General features: G+C 42.3%; 1 protein-coding gene across 2 annotated transcripts in view; it reads right to left on the bottom strand.

Moving 5' to 3' along the window:
• Positions 1-3870: 3870 nt before the first annotated feature.
• Positions 3871-16564, bottom strand: part of PRPF18 (pre-mRNA processing factor 18) — a 56123-nt gene continuing 43429 nt past the window's right edge. Inside the window, exon 11 of one of the 2 annotated variants that reach the window (XM_005214176.5) lies at positions 3871-6195. In XM_005214176.5, coding sequence (XP_005214233.1) covers positions 6115-6195 — 81 coding nt within the window. In that variant the 3' untranslated portion in view covers positions 3871-6114. The remainder of the gene's footprint in view (positions 6196-16564) is intronic. The other variant, NM_001075323.1, reaches the window with a different exon arrangement.

Below are 16564 nucleotides of genomic sequence, written 5' to 3'. Positions count from 1 at the left end.
ACTATTTCCCCTATGCAGAGAAAATGGAGAAGGGAATGGCAACCTACTGCAGTATTCTTGCCTGGTGAATCCCATGGACAGAGGAGCCTGGAGGGCTACTGTCCATGGGGTCACACATAGTCGGACATGACTGAGCAAGTAACACTATGCATAGAAAACCTAACATAAAGTCAAGCCACAGAGCAGAAGTATTTATAACACACACTGAACACAGGCCTCAGCCAGAGCATATAAGGAACTGTGTTAAGTCAGTAAGAAAAAGGCCAGGAATTCGGTAGAAAAAAGTGGACAAAAATAAAAACTTGAACAGAAGATTTCACAAAAGTTAAAATCTCAATGGCCATGAAGTACATATGAAAAATGCTCCACTTAATTTTCCTCAGCAAAACGCAAAGTGAAACTACAACATGGTACCATGTTAGCCCGTCACAAGAGCTGAAGTGGACAAGAGCTGAAGCTGAAGTGACCGAGGACATTCCAGGAGGGGCCAAGACCCCTCGAGTCCCGCACATGGCACTGTGGACTGGCACGAGCCCCTCAGAAAGCTCTTTGGCACCACCTTCTGAGTACACACATACCCAAACATTTCTCAACTTCATATAGACCCTAGAGGAATTTATAATTCACCAAAAAATACATGTACAGCATTCATACCCAAAGTGGAGATGACTCAAATGTCTATCAAATGTAGAATGGGATAGAGAAATGAGAATCAAAGAAATCACAATGAGGGACTTCCCCAAGTGGTCCAGTGGCTAAGAAGCTGCAGGGAGCCCGGATTCAAAACCCTGTCAGGGAACTAGATCCTACCTGCTGCAACTAAGAAGACTGAAGATCCTGCCTGCCACAGCTAAGACCTGGTGCAGTCAAACAAACAAACAACAAGCAAACTCACTCACACGGGGAATGACTGCTAATGGGTCCCGGGTTTCTTTCGGGGTGATGAAAGTGTCCCACATGTGCTGCTGACTGCACAATTCTGAATATTCTAAAGACGACTGTACCCTTTGAATGGGTGAATCTTACCGTACACGCATCCAATCAAGAAAGATGTTTTTTTAAATAACGACAGCAGAAATCAAGGCCATGGCTCTGTCCTGATGAGGCATGAAGAGATTTCTGGGGCACTAATAACATTATCTTTCCTGACTTGGATGATAGTTACTTTGAGACAGCTTCACTCTGAAAAAGTTGTATGATATGGTATCTTTCTGATGTGTGCACTTTGCTGTATATGTTACAACTGAATAAAACTTTGAAGGAAATGAAGGAAATGAAATCTAGCTGCGAGTCTTGGGAAATAATCATCAAAGGGCTAAACAAACCCTCAACAGGTAACTGATTAATACTAGACTCCTGCTATCTCTCTCTGCCTCAACCCTAACTCATAGTTTAAACAATCTCATATTTTATATCTGTTTATTCTTGCTTTACACAATGTATAGTCAGCCCAAGGTAGTCACCTATTCTTACCGTTAATTTTCTTACATGAGGCCTGTCCTGGAGGTTCTCTCTATGCACAAGTCACCTCATTTGAAACCTAAGAATTATTGCTTCAAAAATATTTAACAACTGAAATACTCAAGGTTTTATAATATGCCAATTTCCACATAAACCTTGAGAGCTAAGTGTTCTCTATTAAAAAATAAATAAATAGAAGAAATAGAGTCCTTTTGCCCTAAATTCATCCACCAGGTCACTTCCTTCTGTAACTCTAATTCTTTTTAACCTATGGTTTTCAAACTGCTGGTCACAACACATTAATGAGTTGTAAGCCACTTTTAGAGTCATAACAGCATATTTTTAAAAGAAACACAACAGGAAAGAAAAATCAGAAAGCACCGCTCATGGCATGGTCAGGGAATACACATAGGTGATACTGGGTCCCACCTATTTGTTATGGCTGACTGTTGAGCTATAGTCAAAGCATCTCAAAGCCACAACTTTAATCCTCCCACTTTACGAGATGCAAAACTGAAATCAGGCTCAGAGGACAATGCTAATGGTTCGTGATGTCTCCTAAGTCTCAAGGGAAGAGCAAGTTGGAGAGTAAAGGCAATTTGGTTTTGGCAAGCTGTCAACCCTGGGAGTTTAGAGGGCAAGGAGAGCTGGGTATGCAGATGACTCCTGATGGAATCATCAGCAAGAATCATCAGCAAGGAAGCTTGCTGAATGCCTCAGTGATCACCAGTGACACTCAAAAAGCAGCTCAAACCTTCTTAGCTGCCCTCCGTGGTCAAAGTATGTGTTCATCTTGAATGCTGGGAGAAAGCTGACAATGATTTCAAAGCGGGTGCTTAAGGACAGAGAGGAGAGACTAAACAAAAGGAAGTGGCCTAGTTAAACAAGAGTAACCACTACCATCAACACAAAGATTAGTCTGGGCGAGTTTATAAGAGTTTGTGGAAAAAGGAGTAAATAATCAATACTTTCAAAATAAACTGTTTTGGAAAATGTAAAAACATATATATATACATACAAATATTTTATATGTGTGTGTGTGTATTTTAAATGAGTATGTTTCCAAAATCCTGAAAGGGGTCAGTTCACACCACAGCGACAACTGCCAACCACACTGCATTCCCTCGAGTTAGTCCACGCCACCAGAACTTATTTTTAAATTTCAAAAGATTTTAAGGTTACTGTTAACCATTAAAGGACGAACTAGTGCATAGTCAGAATTCAGCCCATCCAACTGCCGACTCTGATGAAAACCAGTTGCCATAACAGTGTTCCCACAGCGACCCTCTGGGGACTGGGGCTGGCTCCTCATGCTCTAGACAGCTGGAAACTCTTACACAAACCTGCCATGAGAAAGGGCTTTCAGTTCAAGCCTCCCAGTACGACTCCATACCATAAATTTCTAGGGGATAAAGTTAAGGGACTTCATGGGCGAGGATGTGGAGGAAGGAGGCATGATCCACAAGGTTACGCTCTTGCAGATATTCAAAGGGAACAGCTACATCTCAACCGAAGCTCCCCTTTCACTGAATCTGCCCCACTTAGCTCTACTACCTTTGTAGGTCCAGAAGTAATAAAGGGGTTACTACAGGGCTGAAAAGGAGCCAGTGATAGGATCCACAAGTTCAAATCTACGGAACTCTTTCTTTCAAATAATTGGATTTCTACAGAATTTGTTGTTGTTTAGTTGCTAAGTCGTGTCTGACTCTTCTGCAATCCCGTGGATTATAGCCTGCCAGGGTCCTCTGTCCATGGGATTTTCCAGGCAAAAATGCTGGAGTGTGTTGCCATTTCCTTCTCCAGGGGATCTTCCTGACCCAAGAACAGAACCCGAGTCTCCTGCATTGCAGGCGGATTCTTTACTGCTAAGTAAATACTACCATATTTACTGTGGTCAAATCCCAGGACAATCTAAAGTGCTACAGGGGGCCAGGAGATCATCAGAAGGAAAAACTTAACATTCAAAAGTTGTACTGCTAATCAACCCTATTTTCTATTCCTCCAAATTCTTTTCAAGATGCAGTGCATCCTAAACACTCGTACTAGTGACAGCTACCTTCCCAGCACTGGTCTCTTGGGACCTTCCCCTTCTTCCTACAAGATCCGGGCTGTCCCCTCTCCTCTCTATGTGTCAATTGTTTTTGGCCTCAGTTTTCTTTTCCTAGTTTTTCCCCAAGGGCTGAAATCACAGCCATGGCCTCCAGACTGCCACAGCCCTGTACTGCAATGCTAAAAAATACTGCTGTCTTTGCAGTTGGCAAGAACACTCCTAAGAAACACAGGATTTACTTTTGAGGGAAAACAGTGTTTTATTAGATTTGAATCCAGAAAGACACAACTCCTTTGGAAAGGAGTCTGGGGAGGTGGGGACGAAGAGAGAGAAGAATATACTTATTTCAGGAGTGTGACTGATTTTAAAAGATAGGCCTTTATTGTTTTAGAAACAGCTAAAAATTAGAAATATGTACCATCTGCTGCACTATAATTTTCATGATCTGGAGAATGAGAAAGGTCATTTTTTACTAAACCCCCATGACAGGTAAAGTCCTCTGAAGACCTTTTAACTTCTGGGAAATAGAAAACTTCTCTATGAGGAATCTACACCTTTCAACCTGCCTCCCTCTACCCAAGCCCCAAAATGACTAGCATTCACGGCACCACAGAATACCTTACACACTTTTTTTTCCCCCTCAAACCATCTACCCGTGCTGATCAGTTCTAGAAGGTACTGGTGTCACATGATGCAGTTTCTTCTCTGTGGAATATTAACTCAGGGCAAATGGGAAGACAACACAAAATGAGCTGACTACCATGGTGTGGGCTGCCTATGAATTTTTAAAAAAGTGATCTGTGGAGTATTCATTCAACAATATTTATAAACAAGTTCTATTCAAGACTATATAACTGAAGTCTACATTGTTGTCACATCTTATGAAAGCCTGTCTCTTATTGCTCTACTAAGCTTCATTCAGTTCTAATTAATTTAATAAGAAATGGTTTTCTAAAGTGGGGTGAAGGGCAAGGAACACTGATTCAATTCAGGACAGGAGGCCTCAGCCACCATTGAGCAAATAACCAGCGGACACAATCAGCCCAGCGTAGCCACAGGCCCCACAAGTGGCCAAAATTGGCTTTCAAGGCTTTCCAAGAGGGGCCAGAATAAGTAATTGAATCCACCTGCACTCACTTGGCTGACTCCAGGCTCCACATTCTGGATTCTTCTAAACTCAGAAATGGCTGAAAGTGTGAGCAGCTATAGAGCGTGGATACAGTAAGTGCTTAATAAATACTTCCACTGATTAGTACTACCGACACTGCCACCAGCAGCCTGGCTGTCATCCTGAGGGGAGCACACACTGTCCTGACCAGTGGTCTGGGAAAGCCACTTTGTCTTCACTCTACCACCAACAAGGACACAGTATTTGCCTGGTAGCGTGCTATACATTTTATTTCACTTAAAACAGTGATGCTGTGAGGCATGGACAATGACTACCACCATCTGCAGACAAGGAAGCTGAAGTTTAAAGAGATGAAGTGCCTTGCTCGTGGGTGTACAGACATACACATGCCTGTGTTGCTGAAATGTGAGGCGAGGCAGTTCTGATGTCAGAGTCCCACTCCTACCAGGAGCCGCCAGCACCACTCCACCTGGTCAAGTACCATTCTATTTACCCACCTGTCTCTATCCACTGAATCCTCTCGACTTCTAAAGCGCAGTGATTCATCACAGATATCTGGGTGTGACACTGTGCAAGAGTCAAAAGAAGTCCTCGCTTGAGTGACATCAGACCAAGCCCTTCAACTTGGGCAGTGACAAGAGTCCAGCACCCTTCTCTTTGGCCGGTGAGACGGAGTGTGACCAGCCATCCACCACGGTCTCGGGAGGACGACATTAGCAGGCAGTCCTATTCCAGGAAGAGCCAGCAGCAGCCCTGACAATCCATTTCTTCACCTTGAAACCTTGATGCCTGGGGCTACTGAATTTGAACTTCTGTTGGTTTAATATACCATCTTTGTTTTCCAAACTTCTACTTCCTGTTAATTCTGTTCTGAGAGATGACCAATACTATAATGTATATCTTTAAAGGATAAAAGCTTTAAAACGCAAGATAGACACTTAATAGTAAAAACATTTACATTCAAATATATTGCAAGGTGGCAAAAGTCAAGCAACATTTAAGGACGATCAATTTTCACTAAATGGTTCCATATTTTTGTTGAAAAATATAAAAATATTTCTCTATAAACAAAGCATAAAAGGCAACATGAAAATTACCACATTTTATAGAAATCATTAAGTCCATCCTCAAATGTTCCTCTTTAATCCTTTCATTTCAACTTTTAGGTCTAGAGGGGAAAAGTTATTTTAAACCGTGTCCTGTGACTGTTTTAAATTTACACATTTAAATTACTGGGGAAAGTCTTTAGTACTTAATCTTTTGACTACTTAAAAGTAAGACACAAAAATCACTCTGCAGTCAGACGTGACATGAGAGCCAACACAGGTTCTTAAAACCAAGAGCTGCATTAGGTAGAACTCAGAGACCACAAACTCCTTTTTTCTTCTTCCCTCATTGCAACTGGTGGTGATTCCAGAAGTCCGTGACAGGCTTCCTTAAGCTTCTCTTGATATTTACACACTGCACACAGATCTCATAGTGCATTGTACTCCACACATTTTGATGGATCTGTAGGAAAGTGCTTCTGGCAAATGGTCATTAACCTCTTCAGTCCCTAGGAAAATAAAAAAAAAAAATAGTGGTTGGCTATGATATGATTAAACTTTTAAAAATGTTTATTAATTTTTTATTTCTGGCTGCCCTAGGTCTTCACTGCTGTGCACAGGCTTTCTCTAGTTGCGGCGAGTGGGGGCTATTCTCCAGTTGCGGTGCACAGGCTTCTGGCTGTGGTGGCTTCTCCTGCAGTGGAGCACAGGCTCTACAGTGTGCGAGCTCCAGGAGTTGTGGCTCCCCAGCTCTGGAAAAGAGGCTCAACAGTTGTGGCACACAGGCTTGTTTGCTCCGAGGCATGTGGAATCTTCCTGACCCAGGGATTGCACCCATGTCTCCTGCACTGGCAGGCAGATTCTCTACCACTGAGCCATCAGGGAAGCCCTCAAACAACTCTTAAGTGAAATCACCAAAAACAGAACAAAACAATAAGTAAAAAAGCCTGCCAATCCCTGAGGTCCCACAGGAAGCAGATAACACAAATATAAATTACTTCTATGAAGTGAGTTATAATCTAAGAGATTAAACATCAGAGAAACAAGATTTTTCAAACATCTTACTTAAAGTCTTTTGTGGGTTCAAAGACTGCCCATATTATGCTGTCTAAGGACTGGGAGTGTGGAGGGAGGGTATCTTTCAGCTCATTTCCAAGAAAGAAGACGTGCTGGCAAAGACAGACCAGGGAATTTGCTTTCTTCCTAGCTTTTTATTCTTATATCCTGTACCTAAGAGGGTATTTGCTTCAGGATAAAGACCCTTCTGGCTTTAGACCAGCTTTTCCTACTGTGAATTCTAATCAAGTGGATGCAGAATTGGATCCATGAAATCCATGAAAATGTCTGCAATATCGTTAATCTGGGATCCTAAGTTTTCCCAAAGGAACAGGTGAGAAGAGAGGCAAAGCCAGGAAAGGGAACACTGATGAAATACTAAATAGCTTCAGTCGACACCAAAACACAGCAAGTATTATTATGAACCAATAAAGGCAAACTGATGGTAAGACAAGTAGGGGTCATTTTCCTTACACCACAGGATTAGAATTTCAGGCGTCTGTGCCTTTACAGAAGATAACTGTGATGCTTAGATGCACTCACTAAGCTGATTCTCTGATTTAAAAATAAATATTAAAAGAGTCTCCATTATAAAGTTACCATGGAATGTTACAATAAATATTTGCAATAAGGACTGCTAGCACCCAGCACAGATTTTTAAAGGGGCATAATCTCATGATAGCCTATGAATATTTTCCAAATGGAAACAACTCTTCTCAATTAGATCTCTCACGATTTTAGTTTCAAGTTGCTTGAGGATGCTTAAATCAGTAAGATAAGGAGCACCTTAGCTTAGCTTCCTGCAAATAACTTAAAATCAGTAGTATTCTTAAATATAGTTTTTACTTATATAAAAATAATACATCTATTTAATAAATCCTTATTCAGGACCTACTATATGCCAAGCAATGTTCTAGGTTGTGGGAATACAGCAAAGAATAAGAGAAAAATCCCAATTCTCATTGAGAATGCATTCTAATAAAGGAAGACGAGAACAGGTGTAAGACAAGAAACAAAATGACTATGTAAATGTCTAATATGTTGAATGATAGTAAGTGCTATGGAGAAGATCAGGCAGGCAAGAGGTGTGCATGCTGTGAGAAGTGACCAAAAGGACTCTGGCTTTCCCTGAACACAAGAGCCACTGAAGCGCTCTGAGCAAGAAAACATCACAGTCTGGTTTGTATTTTAAATGCATCCCTCTGGATGCCGTACAGATACTGAACAAAAGAGAGGCAAGGAAAAGAGCTCAGAGCAGAGACACTGCAACCATCCAGAGAAGAGAGGCTGGTGGCTGGAACCAGGTTGGGGCAGGGGAGGTAGTGAAGGGATCAGATTCCAGATGTTATTTGAATATGGAACCATCACGGTTTGCTGATGTGGGCTGAGAAAGAGAAAAGCCAAGGATAATGCCATGTTTTGTATACTTTAAATGGGTAAATTTAATGGCATGGTATGAAACTCCAGTACTTTGGCCACCTCATGTGAAGAGTCGACTCATTGGAAAAGACTCTGATGCTGGGAGGGATTGGGGGCAGGAGGAGAAGGGGACAACAGAGGATGAGATGGCTGGATGGCATCACTGACTCGATGGACGTGAGTCTGAGTGAACTCTGGGAGTTGGTGATGGACAGGGAGGCCTGGCGTGCTGCGATTCATGGGGTCGCAAAGAGTCGGACATGACTGAGCAACTGAACTGAACTGAACTGATACTGTAATGCCATAACTCTCAACTCCATTGTTACTATGTGTTTGGTCTTGGTCTTTCATGTTGGAAACTTCCACGAACACCTGATGATCCTAAGTGAACATGCATATTTATGAGTAAGGCAATAAGGAGCTAAAGGAAACTCACTGAATGGGCAGGGCTTATCAGTGGAACTTCATTTTAGGACAATATGGCAGTAAGCCAGTTTTTTCAGTGCTGGAATGCTAAATGTTAGTAACTATACATTTTTTCTCTTGGGTCAGTTCAGAGAAGAACTTCCATTCCTGAACTGGCAGTAAAAGCCCACCTGCCAGCATCAGAGGAACCAAAGAAGAAGAGGAAACAGGGGTCCCATTTGTCAACACATACACTCTCACTTGAATTGTCTGTTCTGAGTAAGGAATCTCACCTTGCCTGATGGTAGAATCCCTCAGAACGTTTGTTTTCTGAAAGAGAGGAGATGGGAATGGGGGCCCACTTGCACAGGAGAAGGAACCTCTGGACAATTTATCCTAATTTCAACCACTCCTTCATTTTCAGCCCCATCCCACAGTCTGGCCTTTTTTAAGTGCCTAAACATCCCATGTCCTGAGCCTTTCTAGATTCTACAGATTCCTCATTAATGACTCCTTAATGACTTTCTCCCCACATAGTATTAACTAAATTGATTTTTTTTAATCATTATTGTTTCCAGGAAAATATTCTGCATTTTAAGAAGTCCGATGAACTATACATTTAAGCTGATACACTGAAGATGGTACACATAACTGTACACTCAAGATGGTAAAGCTGAGTAAGAAATTTTTTTAATGTTCAACTTGGTAAAATCTATGACAAATACTTCAGTTTTTAAAAATCTAATAGTAAGCATTAGAGAATATTCTAGATAAGGTATAGGAATATCAAATATGGCTACAGTTTGCTGTATGATAGCTTGTGATACGGGATACAAATCCTGGATAATGAGAGTTGTTTATATCCAGATAAATCAATGAACCATTAAAACAGTCAACCTGCATCAACTAAAGCAACACCAATTCTTTATTACTGCAGAAAACAAAAACTTCTCAAAACCTAACCAAACTATAACCATAACCTTTTAGATTTGTCTTACCTTATGAACTATCATTAGTCAATAGAACTTGAGGAAGATTTTAAGTAATCTTTTTACTTCAATGTAAGATATTTGAATATTCACCAGAAGGACTGATGCTGAAGCTGAAGCTCCAATACTCTGGCCGCCTGATGCAAAGAGCCAACTCATCAGAAAAGATCCTGATGCTGGGAAAGATTGAAGGCAGAAGGAGAAGAGGGTGGAAGAGGATGAGATGGTCCACTCCATGGACATGAATTTGAGTAAACTCCAAGAGACAGTGGAGGACAGAGGAGCCTGGCATGCAGTAGTCCATGGGGCGGCAGTCGGATACAACTTAGGGACTGAATAACATCAAAGGAAAACATTATTAAATCAATTATTTCTGTCCCTGTCACTAGTGTACCCTGCAAGAACAGTCTCAAAGATGAAAGCACAGATGTGTTTAGTGACACAGCATAGGAACATGAAGAACAGGGGTAAGTTAAGAATGTTCTCCACTTAGTTATTTAAATTCTCTCAATGAAGTCGAAGGACGCTTAATAACTGTTTTTCAGGAGGGTCTTATCCGCATTGGACAATATCATCACCCTCATTCTCCACATCTGCATGTTGCCTGGGGTCCCATTGCTTCACTGGGTGCCTCTCTGCCTGGGACTGGGGCCTGTGGTGGAGGGCCTCCTACAGCCACCCTACACCCTCCAGAGTGGCTAGCGGAATGGGGTCATGTGGCCTAGAGATGCTGGCTGGACCCTTTCCTTGGGGTCCTCCTTCCCAGGGGCTCTGAGGTACATAAAATGTGCCTAAGATAGCAGAGTAGAAGGATGTGCACTCATCTCCTGTGAGAAATCCAAAAATGCAACTAGCTGCTGAACAACCATTGACATGAGAATGTTGGATCCCAACAAAAAAGATACCCCGTGTCCAAGGGCAAAGGAGAAGCCCCTACAAGACGGTACAAGGGGCAAAATCAGTTTTAGGATCAAACCCCATACTCGTCACAAATGCTCAAAGGACTCAAACAAAACCTTGTGCACACCAGGACCCAGGGATCTCACAGAGACTGAGCCAGACCTGCCTTTGAGTGTATGAGTGTCTCCTGCAGAAGCACAGGTCAGCAGTGGCCTGCCATGGGAACAGGGGCTCTGGCTCCAGCAGACTCGGGAGGCGCAGCATGTGAATCCCACCAAGCGACCAGGCAGACAACCCACAAACTGGAGAACAATTATACCAAAGAAGTTCCCACACTGTTGCGAAAGTACTAGGGTCCACAACAGATTCCCAATCTGGGGATCCAGCAAAGGGACTGAGAATCCCCAGAGAATTTGACTTTGAAGGCGAGTAGAATTTGATTACAGAACTTTCACAGGACCAGGGAAACAGACTCTTGGAGGGCACAAACAAAACCTTGTGCATGCCAGGATCCAGGAGAAAGGAGCAGTGACCCCACAAGAGACTGAGCCAGACTTCTCTGTGAGTGTCCAGGAGTCTCCAGCAGAGGCATGGGTCAACAGTGGCCTGCTGTGTGATCTGGGGCATGGAATACAACAGTCCTGGCAAAAGCCCTTTTGAAGGAGGTCACCATTACCCCTACCATAGTTTGGCCTCAGGCCGAACTGCAGGAAGGGAACACAGCCCCACCATCAAAAGAAAATTGGATTAAAGATTTACTAAGCACGGCCCCTCCCCAAGAAAGGCAATGCCAAAGAATGCTCAAGCTACTGCACAATTGTACTAATCTCACATGCTAGCAAAGTAATGCTCAAAATTCTCCAAGCCAGGCTTCAGCAATACGTGAATCATGAACTTCCGGATATTCAAGCTGGTTTTAGAAAAGGCAGAGGAACCAGAGATCAAATTGCCAACATCCACTGGATCATCAAAAAAGCAAGAGAGTTCCAGAAAAACATCTATTTCTGCTTTACTGACTATGCTGAAGCCTTTGACTGTGTGGATCACAATAAACTGTGGAAAATTCTGAAAGAGATGGGAATACCAGACCACCTGACCTGCCTCTTGAGAAACCTATATGCAGGTGAGGAAGCAACAGTTAGAACTAGACATGTAACAACAGACTGGTTCCAAATAGGAAAAGGAATACATCAAGGCTGTATATCGTCACCTTGCTTATATAACTTATACACAGAATACATAATGAGAAACTCTGGGCTGGATGAAGCACAAGCTAGAATCAAGACTGCCTGGAGAAATATCAATAACCTCAGATATGCAGATGACACCACCCTTATGGCAGAAGTGAAGAACTAAAGAGCCCTTGATGAAAGTGAAAGACGAGAAGTTAAAAAGTTGGCTTACAACTCAACATTCAGAAAACTAAGATCATGGCTTCCAGTCCCATCACTTCATGGCAAATAGATGGGGAAACAGTGGAAACAATGGCTGACTTTATTTCTGGGGGCTCCAAAATCACTGCAGATTTCATGCTGACTACATCCACGAAATTAAAAGACGCTTACTCCATGGAAGGAAAGTTATGACCGACCTAGACAGCATATTAAAAAGCAGAGACGTTACTTTGCCAACATAGGTCCATCTTGTCAAGGCTATGGTTTTTCCAGTGGTCATGTACGGATGTAAGAGTTGGACTGTAAAGAAAGCTGAGCACTGAAGAATTGATGCCTTTGAACTGTGGTGTTGGAGAAGACTCTTGAGAGTCCCTTGGACTGCAAGGAGATCCAACCAGTCCATCCTAAAGGAAATCAGTCCTAAATATTCACTGCTGATGCTGAAGTTGAAACTCCAATACTCTGGCCACCTGATGCCAAGAGCTGACTCACTGGAAAAGACTCTGATGCTGGGAAAGATTGAAGGCAGGAGGAGAAGGGGATGACAGAGGATGAGATGGTTGGATGGCATCACTGACTCAATGGACATGAGTTTGAGTAAACTCCAGGAGTTGGTTATGGACAGGGAGGCCTAGCGTGCTGCAATCCATGGGGTTGCAAAGAGTCAGACAGCACTGACTGACTGAACTGAACTGAGCATGGCCCAGTCCATCAGAGCAAGACGCAGATTTCCCCATAGCCAGTCCCTCCCATGAGGAAGCTTCCACAAGCCTTTTATCCTTATCCATCAGAGGGCAGACAGAATGGAAACCACAATTACAGAAAACTGATCACTTGGATCACAAGCTTGTCTCACTCAAGAAGCTACAAGCCATGCCATGTGGGGCCACCCAAGACAGTAGTCATGGTGGACAGTTCTTACTAAACATGGTCTACTGGAGAAGGGAGTGGCAAATGACTTCAGTATTCTTGCCTGGAGAACCTCATGAACAGTATGAAAAGGCAAAAAGATATGACACTGAAAGATGAACTCCCAAAGTTGGTAGGTGGCCAATATGCTACTGGGGCAGAGTGGAGAAATAGCTTGAGAAAGAATGAAGAGACAGAGCCAAAGCAAAAACAATGCCCAGTTGTGGATGTGAGTGGTAATGGAAGGAAAGTCTGATGCTGTAAAAAAACAATACTGCATAGCAACCTGGAACATCAGGTCCATGAATCAATGTAAACTGGAAGTGGTCAAACAAGAGATGGCAAGAATGAACATTGGCATTTTAGGAATCAGTGAGCTAAAATGGACCAGAATGAGCGAATTTAATTCAGATGACTATTATATCTACTACTGTGGGCAAGAAGCCCTTAGAAAAAATGGAGTAGCCATCATAGTCAACAAGAGTCCAAAATGCAGTACCTGGGTGCAATCTCAAAAACAACAGAATGATCTCAGTTCACTTCCAAGGCAAACCATTCAATATCACAGTAATCCAAGTCTATGCCCCAAACACTAATGCTGAAGCAGCTGAAGTTGAACAGTTTTATGAAGACCTATGAGACCTCCTAGAACTAACACCAAAAAAAATGTCCTTTTCATCACAGGGGACGGGAATGCAAAAGTAGGAAGTCAAGAGACACCTGGAATAACTGACAAGTTTGGCCTTGGAGTACAAAATGAAGCAGGGCAAAGGCTAACAGAGCTTTGCCAAGTGAACACACTGGTCATAGCAAACACCCTCTTCCAACAACACAAGAGAAGACTCTATACATGGACATCACCAGATGGCCAATGCTGAAATCAGACTGATTATATTCTTTGCAGCCAAAGATGGAGAAGCTCTACAGAGTCAGCAAAAACAAGACCGGGAGATGACTGTGGCTCAGATCATGAACTCGTTATTGCAAAATTCAGAATTAAATTGAAGAAAGCAGGGCAAACTACTAGACCATTCAGGTATGACCTAAATCAAATCCCTAACAATTATACAGTGGAAGTGAGAAATAGAATCAAGGGATTAGATTTGATAGACAGAGTGCCTGAAAAGCTATGGACAGAGGTTTGTTAATACTATACAGGATATAGTGTTCAATGATATACAATGATTCACTGATATACAGTGATCAAAATCATCCCCAAGAAGTGAGCAAGTGACTGAAAGCTGCTCAGTCATGTCTGACTCTTTGCAACCCCATGGACTATATATAGTCCATAGAATTCTCCAGGCCAGAATACTGGAGTGAGTAGCCTTTCCCTTCTCCCGGGGATGTTCCCAATCCAGGGATCACACAGGTCTCCCACATTGCAGGTGGATTCTTTACCAGCCACAAGATGATGAAAAGGAAAAAGTAAAATGATTGTCTGAGGAGATTTTACAAACAGCTGAGAAAAGAGAACTAAAAGGCAAAAGAAAAAAGGAAAGAAAAATCCATCTGAATGCAGAGCTCCAAAGAATAGCAAGGAGAGATAAGAAAGCCTTCTACGTGATCAATGCAAAGAAAGAGAGGAAAACAATACAGTGGGAAAGACCTAGAGATCTCTTCAAGAAAATCAGAGATACCAAGTGAGCATTTCAAGCAAAGATGGGCACAATAAAGGACAGAAACTGTATGGACCTAACATAAGTAGAAGATGTTAAGAGGAGGTGACAAGAATACACAGAAGGACTATACAAAAAAGATCTGAATGACCCAGATAACCATGATGGTGTGATCACTCACCTAGAGCCAGAAATCCTGGAGTACGAAGTCAAGTGGGCCTTAGGAAGCATCACTACGAAGAAAGCTAGTGGAGGTGATGGAATTCCAGTTGAGCTCTTTCAAATCCTAAAAGATGATGCTGTGAAAGTGCTGCACTCAATATGCCAGCAAATTTGGAAAACTCAGCAATGGTCAGAGGACTGGAAAAGGTTAGTTTTGTTTTGTTTTGTTTTGTTTTTCACTCCAATCCCAAAGAAAGGCAATGCCAAAGAAAGTTTAAAGTACTGCACAATTGTACTCATTTCACACGCTAACAAACCATTGCTCAAAAATTTTCAATCTAGGCTTCAATAGTACATGAACCGTGAACTTCCAGATATTCAAGTTGGTTTAAGAAAAGGCAGAGGAACCAAGAGATCAAATTGTGAACATCTGCTGGATCATAGAAAAAGCAAGGGAATTCCAGGAAAACATCTACTTCTGCTTCAGGGACCACACTAAAGGCTTGATTGTGTGGATTACAATGAACTGTGGAAAATTCTTCAAGAGATAGGAACACCAGACCACATTACCTGTCTCCTGAGAAATCTGTATGGAGGTCAAGAAGCAACAGTTAGAACTGGACATGGAAAAAAGGATTGGTTCAAAATTGGGAAAGAAGTACATCAAGGCTCCACATTGTAACCTTGCTTATTTAACTTCTATGCAGAGTACATAATGCGAAATGCTGGACTGCATAAAACACAGTCTGGAATCAAGACTGCAAGAGAAATGTCAATAACCTCAGATATGCAGATGAAACCACCCTCATGGCAGAAAGGAAAAAGGAACTAAAGAGCCTCTTGATGAAAATGAAAAAGGAGAGTGGAAAAGTTGGCTTAAAACTCAACATCCAAGAAACGAAGATCATAGCACCCGATCCCATCACTTCATGGTAAATAGATGGGGAAACAATGGAAACAGTGACAGACCTTTATTTTCATTTCAGTTCAGTTGTTCAGTCATATCCAACTCTTTGCGATCCCATGAACTGCAGCACACTAGGCCTCCCTGTCCATCACCAACTCCTGGAGTTCACCCAAACACATGTACATTGAGTCAGTGATGCCATCCAACCATCTTATCCTCTGTTGTCCCGTTTTCCTCCTGCCCTCAATATTTCCCAGCATCAGGGGCTTTTCCAATGAGTCAGCTCTTCACATCAGGTGGCCAACGTATTGGCGTTTCAGCTTCAAGCCATCAGTCCTTCCAATGAATATTCAGGACTGATCTCCTTTAGGATGGACTGGTTGGATCTCCTTGCAGTCCAGGGGACTCTCAAGAGTCTTCTCCAACACCACAGTTCAAAAGCATCAATTCTTTTGCACTCAGCTTTCTTTATAGTCTAACTCTCACATCCATACATGACTACTGGAAAAACCATAGCCTTGACTAGACAGACATTTGTTGACAAAGTAATGTCTCTGCTTTTTTATATGCTGTCTAGGTTGGTCATAACTTTCCTTCCAAGGAGTAAGCATCTTTTAATTTCATGGTTGCAATCACCATCTGCAGTGATTTTGGAGCCCAAAAAATAAAAGTCAGCCACTGTTTCCCCATATATTTGCCATGAAGTGATGGGACTGAACGCCATGATCTTAGTTTTCTGAACGTTGAGCTTTACATGTCCAGTTCTAACTGTGCTTCCTGACCTGCATACAGGTTTCTGAAGAGGTAGGTCAGGTGGTCTGGTATTCCCATCTCTTTCAGAATTTTACATAGTTTACTGTGATCCATGCAGTCAAAGGCTTTGGCATAGACAATAAAGCAGAAACAGATGTTTTACTGGAACTCTCTTGCTTTTTCCATGATCCAGTGGATGCTGGCAATTTGATCTCTGGTTCCTCTGCATTTTCTAAAACCAGCTTGAACATCTGGAAGTTTACGGTTCATGTATTGCTGAAGCCTGGCTTGGAGAATTTTGAGCATTACTTTACTAGCGTGTGAGATGAGTGCAATTGTATGGTAGTTTGAGCATTCTTTGGTAT

Source organism: Bos taurus, chromosome 13 (genome assembly GCF_002263795.3).
Source record: "Bos taurus isolate L1 Dominette 01449 registration number 42190680 breed Hereford chromosome 13, ARS-UCD2.0, whole genome shotgun sequence".
In the NCBI taxonomy this organism is placed as follows: domain Eukaryota; kingdom Metazoa; phylum Chordata; class Mammalia; order Artiodactyla; family Bovidae; genus Bos; species Bos taurus.
Note: the sequence above shows the minus strand (reverse complement) of the source record. Positions and strands in the feature narration are given on the sequence as shown.